Source organism: Plectropomus leopardus, chromosome 23 (genome assembly GCF_026936395.1).
Source record: "Plectropomus leopardus strain MGB_pleo_1.0 chromosome 23, ASM2693639v1, whole genome shotgun sequence".
NCBI classification, from domain to species: Eukaryota; Metazoa; Chordata; class Actinopteri; order Perciformes; family Serranidae; genus Plectropomus; species Plectropomus leopardus.
In genome coordinates this window covers 21,591,501-21,597,500 of record NC_142198.1, presented here as the reverse complement: position 1 = coordinate 21,597,500, position 6,000 = coordinate 21,591,501, and the positions used below count along the sequence as shown (strand labels likewise).

The 6,000-nt window shown below is 42.9% G+C and overlaps 1 protein-coding gene across 1 annotated transcript in view; it reads right to left on the bottom strand.

Annotated features, from left to right (window-relative positions):
- Positions 1-5,728, bottom strand: part of LOC121966559 (dachshund homolog 2-like) — a 120,732-nt gene extending 115,004 nt beyond the window's left edge. Inside the window, exon 1 of the mRNA XM_088073089.1 lies at positions 4,831-5,728. Coding sequence (XP_087929215.1) covers positions 4,831-5,489 — 659 coding nt within the window. The 5' untranslated portion in view covers positions 5,490-5,728. The remainder of the gene's footprint in view (positions 1-4,830) is intronic.
- Positions 5,729-6,000: the final 272 nt, after the last annotated feature.

The window sequence follows — 6,000 nt, the reverse complement described above, 5'->3', positions numbered from 1 at the left end:
GTGAACTTTTCAAGGAGTTTCCAGAAATAAGTCGCAGCACTTCCATGAAAGCTAAACATGTATCTCAATCTGCTGGTTTTGTATGTTTTTGGAAACGAACATGACAAAGTAGTGTTCATGTAAAGCAGAGGGGAGAAAACTTTAAAAATGCACGCCCAAAACAAAGCCATTAAAAGTAAGCCGTATTAACTATGAGCAGCTCCTGTTTGCAACATTAACACAGATGTACCGATAACTGTCCCTGCTTTACTTTGATCCTGAAGAAAACTTTAAAACTTGTTAATTCTCAAGCAAGTTCTGGAGAGGAAATCTAGGCAGATTCATGTATTCAACGCTATTCAGAGTTAACAGAGAAAGAGTGCGAACTTTGGCGCAAATTGCGCCAGTCAAATTGAGACAAATACACGCCCACAACAAAATAACACCATTAAAAATGAGCTGAATTAACTATTAGCAGCTGCTGTATGTAATATATCCATGGATGCACACACAACTATCAGTGTATTACTTTTAAACAGAAGAAAACTTAAAAATATGATCATTCTCAAGCAAGTTCTGAAGTAGTAAGGAGCGCTTTTTCCTCTATTATCTCTAGGCAGATTTATGGATGTTTATTCAACATGGACATCAGATATATTTATATCCCCAGAAAGTGTGAGTCACACTGATTCTAACAATGTGTGCATCATGTCTGTGTTGTCAGATCTGACAGAGTTATGACTCAGAGAAAGAGTGCAAATTTTGGCGCAAATTGCGACAAATGTACACCCACAACAAAATGGCCAAATTAATGAGAAGCAGTTCCTATCTGCAATATGATAACTCTAAAGCAAGTTCTGAACTGGGAAGAAGCGCTATTTCCTCTATTTATTCTAAGCAGATTTATGGATTTGCATTCAACATGGAGATCATATTTATATTCTCAGAAAGGGTGAACCGCACTCAATCTAAAAAATTTATTTTGTTAGATTTGATTGAGTTATGACTAAGAAAGCGCGCAACTTTTGGCGCAAATGTGTCAATCAGGTGCTTTAACGGTTTTTAAGTGTCTTTTATTCTCCGTCAGAGTGCATTCACAAAGTTTCTTTGCCTCCATCACGACCTCGCAGTCTGAAAACCTTTTGATGTGAAATCCGTTTCAGCTTTTTAAATCAAAATTTGAACCTTATACAGTGGACTTACTTCATAAAAAGGACGGAGAAGGTGTCGCAACTTCAAGAATTCTGTCTTACTTTCAAAATCAGCATCCAAAGAAGAAAAGAGAAAAAATAAACTGCCTGCTGCTCGTTTCCAGGACCACTCATGTCTGGAAAAAGGTCCTTATAACATCCTTGTTAATCCTGGAATCCAATGACAGCGAATCAACAGAATTTAAAGCACAAATTTTCTGTATTTTCCCTTTATGGCAGAGCAATAACAAAACTTAAAACCTGGCCTGAACAAATTTACTTAAACTTGATGACAAAGCCAAACAAGTCAAACTTTTTTTCAGATTCAGTTCTCTTCTCAAAATCTAATTTTGGGCGCCCGTTTTACCAGGTGAGCTACCTGACACCCCATGTACAAAAGCTACGTCCTCGCCTCAGCAACCGGGGGTTCGATTCCAGTGACTCAAGCCCCAAAAATCCTCTTAAAATTTGATTCTGTGCATTTGAAACATGCTGAGAAGGTAAAAATAACGCCATTGCAGATCGCAAAGATCAAAACACAAACAAATGAGTCCTCTGTACTTCAAAATCACTGATTTTGTGCAGCGTGTTTCCCAAAAAACAGGAAACTTTTCCTCAAACAACAAAACAAAAAACTTTCTTGGAGCGTCACACAACAAGTCGACTTTTTACAGATAAAACAACCTGTTCTTTGCTTTTAAGCACTTTAACGTCTGGAAAATAAAGGATACATTTAGGAAATTACGAGGCATTTTAATCCTAACTGATGATATATTTCTTTAATGGAGAATTTTCAGGTAGAACGCGAGGCTTTGGGTCACTACTGGCTCGTCGAATTTAGCATTTAGATGTTTAAATTTGCAACAAAATGCATTCAAGTTTTCATTTATGCTGCAAAGATAAACAAAAAATGAATTTTTATCAAATGGTACAACTTGAAGTGAAGCTACGTCTTACAAATATTGAATTTTCTGGTTCAGAAAAAAAGTTGCGACCTCTCATCTCTTTCACATTTCTTGAATTTTTTTTACAGCAGTTTTTTTAAATGGTGAAGATCCAAAACCGGGGCGTCACTGTTTGAGTTTTAATCTGAAAGGTTGACAGTTTGACAGTGAACAAACAGGTCGTACAGTACAGTGTGTCTGCACATACACACCAACACACACACATGACCGTTACACAAAACAGGCATTAAAAATAACACACTCTGTAAAGTGTCTGTTTACACACATCACGGCTGCATTTTTCCGGCAAACACACTCACACACACACTTTTCCCTCGCTGACACACACACGAACAGTTACATAAACACACACACACACACACACACACACACTGAGGGAGTGAAGTATAACGTAATGGATCGAGAGCATGAGAAGCTTTTTCATAACCAAAGTCAACAGAAGTGTGTTTGCTTTGCATTTGTTTGCTGTTGGTATGTTGTTGTGTTTTTACTAAACTACTGAACATGCATCTGCTCATTTAGCAACACACACACACACACACACACACACACACACACACACACACACACACACACACACACACACACACACACACACACACACACACACACACACACACACACACACACACACACACACACACACACACACACGCACGCACACGTCCATCAGTCGATACAGTAAAAGCATCATTTCCGACATCTAAGCAAAAATAGAGAAAGGCACCGATAACAGAGCTGGAAGTCTGTTTCACGACCATTCAAACCAGCTATGATTACTTCATAAAAGGACAACTATCCCCTAAAATCTGCCTTTTTCTAAAAAATGACAGGAACATCCCAATGACACATACAAGGAGAAATAATCCAGACTGACGCTTTAAAGGAATATTATCGGACTGTTCAAGCACACTGATGGGACTCAATCATGAGAAAAATACGAGAATTATTACAGAAAAGTGACAAACTCAGATTAATTTTTAATTTAAAACAACTTAATTTTGCAGCAGCAGCCTTCCGTTAAGTGGCTTTCGTGATTTTAATAAATATGTGACTTAAAACAGACATGACCTTAAAAAATATTGAGTAAAACAAGTTGTTTCAGCATCCCAAAACACACCTGACGACTGCAGATGCAGAGCTGTCAAAGTGTCTTTACTGCGATAAAGAAAAGTGAATATGGAGCCACTGAAACAGTGGGAATCTCTACCAACTACAGCTGGAAAACATGCAAAATAAGCCTCAGTAGCAGCTTCAAAAATGGCAGTAATATGATGCAAAGTAAAGTCATTTGTTTGGCTACAAACACCCCTGACGTTTCTACAGATGCAGAGCTGTCTGAGTCCTTTAACTGCAGGAATACTGTAAGAGCACGCTTAAAACTGACTTAAGACAGCAACAATTCCTTGAAAAATACTGAGTAAAACAAGTTGTTTCCGTGTGTCCCGAACACAGCTGAAAACTGCAGATGCAGAGCTGTCAAAGTGGCTTAATAGTAGGAAATTTTTTTATGAATCTGCATCAAATATAATTGAAAAAAGGTGCAAAATAACCGTCAGCAGCTGCCTCGACGATGTCAGGAGTATGAAAGCAGAGTAAAGTCACTTCCAGTGTCTGCAGATGCAGAGCTGTCTAAATGCTTTAATTGAACCAATATTATAAGAAAAAGCGTTGAAGAAAAGTGCATTTGGAGCCACAGGTACAGCAGGAATCTGCACCAACTTTAGCAGAGAAACATGCAAAATAAGAAAATGTAGAAAAATTACGCAAAGTGGAGTTACTCTATGTGGGTACAAACACACCTGACGTACAGGTGCAGAGCTGTCAAAGTACCTTAATAGTAGGAACAGTTTAAGAATACACTTTAAAGAAAAGTGATTTTGGAGCCACAGATACAGGAGGAATCTGCACCAAATACACCAGAAACAACATGCAAAATAAACCAAAGTAACTGCCTCAAAAACAGCAAAAATGTCATGCAAACTAAGTCACTGAAACCAGCCAATGTTTGGCTCACACACACGACTTTTCTAAAGATGCAGAGCTGTCCAAGGACCTCAATAGTAGAAAATTTCTAAGAATAAGTGTTGAAAAAAGTCTATTTAGAGAATCACATACAGTAGTAATCTGCATTAAATGTGACATAAACAAATATGCTAAATAAACCTACGTAGCCGCCTGGAAAATTACATAAATATGGTGCAAAGTAAAATCACTTGTTTGGCTACAAACACACTTGAAGTGTGCAGATGCAGAGCTGTCAAAGTCCTCTAATAGTACGACAAACACATCACGTGAGCCACAGAAGGAATCTGCACTAAATGTAATTTAAAAAACACGCAATATAAACCTCAGTAACAGCCTTAAAAATGTCAGAAATCTGACGCACAGTAAAGACACTGAAATCAGTGTGCAGATGCAGAGCTGTCAAAGCACCTTAATGCTGGGACGTTTTTAAGAAAAGTAACTTTGGAGCCACAGATACAAAGGAAACCTCGACCAAATGTGACAGTAAAAACGTCCAAAACAAGCCCGACAAACAGCCTCGAAAACAGCAGCAATCTGATTTAAAGTCACCTGTTCGACAACAAACGCACCGCGAAAGTTGTTGAGTAAATTGCAGCTTCTTTGTCTCAGTTTCACACACTTTAAAGTGACATTTTCCAAACATTAAAAGTGATTAAAGTGTCACAGACCTGGCGCTCGTGCAGTCCTGGTACAGCGTCTCGAAGTCCTTCCGGGAGATGAGCTTGCAGCGGTTCACGCCGGGCTGGATCGCGCCGAGCCCCCGCAGGACGCGCACCTGCTCCACGGTGCACACCACCGGCGCGATGTCCAGCCTCTTGAGCTTGGTGTAGACGGTGTGCAGCCCGCCCACCAGGTGCTTCAGGAAGAGGTCGAACACCTGCGGCAGGCAGATGAGCTCCTGGCCGTCCACGCTGAAGCTGGCCACCTTCACGCCGTGCACCTCCACCAGCTTGCACTCGCTGCACAGACCGGGGCTGGAGGAGGTCTGCGCCAAGCCGGGGGAGCCGGGGGTCAGGCCGGCTGAGCTGAGCGAGCCGAGCCCGCTGAGAGGACCCAGAGCGGCGCCGCCTCCGGACACAAGCGGGGCGGCGCCGCCGTTGCCCAACCCGGCCAGTGCGCCCCCTGGTCCGGGGAGAAACGCGCTGAGCATGCTGCTGGTGAGCCGCGGGGACGGGGACAGGGAGTGCGAGTTGGTGAGCCCCGGGCTGGAGGTGCCGGTGGAGGCGACGGAGGTGTGGAGCGCGTCCGGGGCCGAGCGGTAGAGCGCGGCCGGAGTTGGGGCGCCCGAGCCCGGCGAGAGGAGCGGAGGGGAGCCGGGGAGCGACATGATGGGAGTGCGCGCACACTCTCTCCTTCTGTCTCGCACACTTTCTTCTTCTTCTCTCTCTCTTTTTCCACTTGAGCAAAAACACTTTTTCCTCTCACTTTTTCCTCTTCTTGCGAATTTTTCTTCCACTGTCCGGCTCTCACTTTTTGTTATCCGTGCGTGGAAAGCGGACTGTCCGGTCTGTGCGTAAAAGCGACTGGATCAGACTCCAGGTCAGCCCCCGTCCTGGCCCCGCCTCCTCTGCGCACGACTGACAGCTGATTGGGCCAATCAGAGGAGACTCTCTGCAGGACTGAGAATGTGATTGGCTTTTAAAGAGAGGGAGGACATTATTACACCCCATTGATGTGTGTGAGTGCGCGCACGTGTGTGTGTGTGTGTGTGTGTGTGTGTGTGTGTGTGTGTGTGTGCGTGCGTGTGTGTGTGCGTGCGTGCGTGTGTGTGTGCGTGTCTGTGTGTGTTTGGAGGGTATCGGTCAGATCTCTCCTTGTGCTGTTTCGTAAACTTTCTC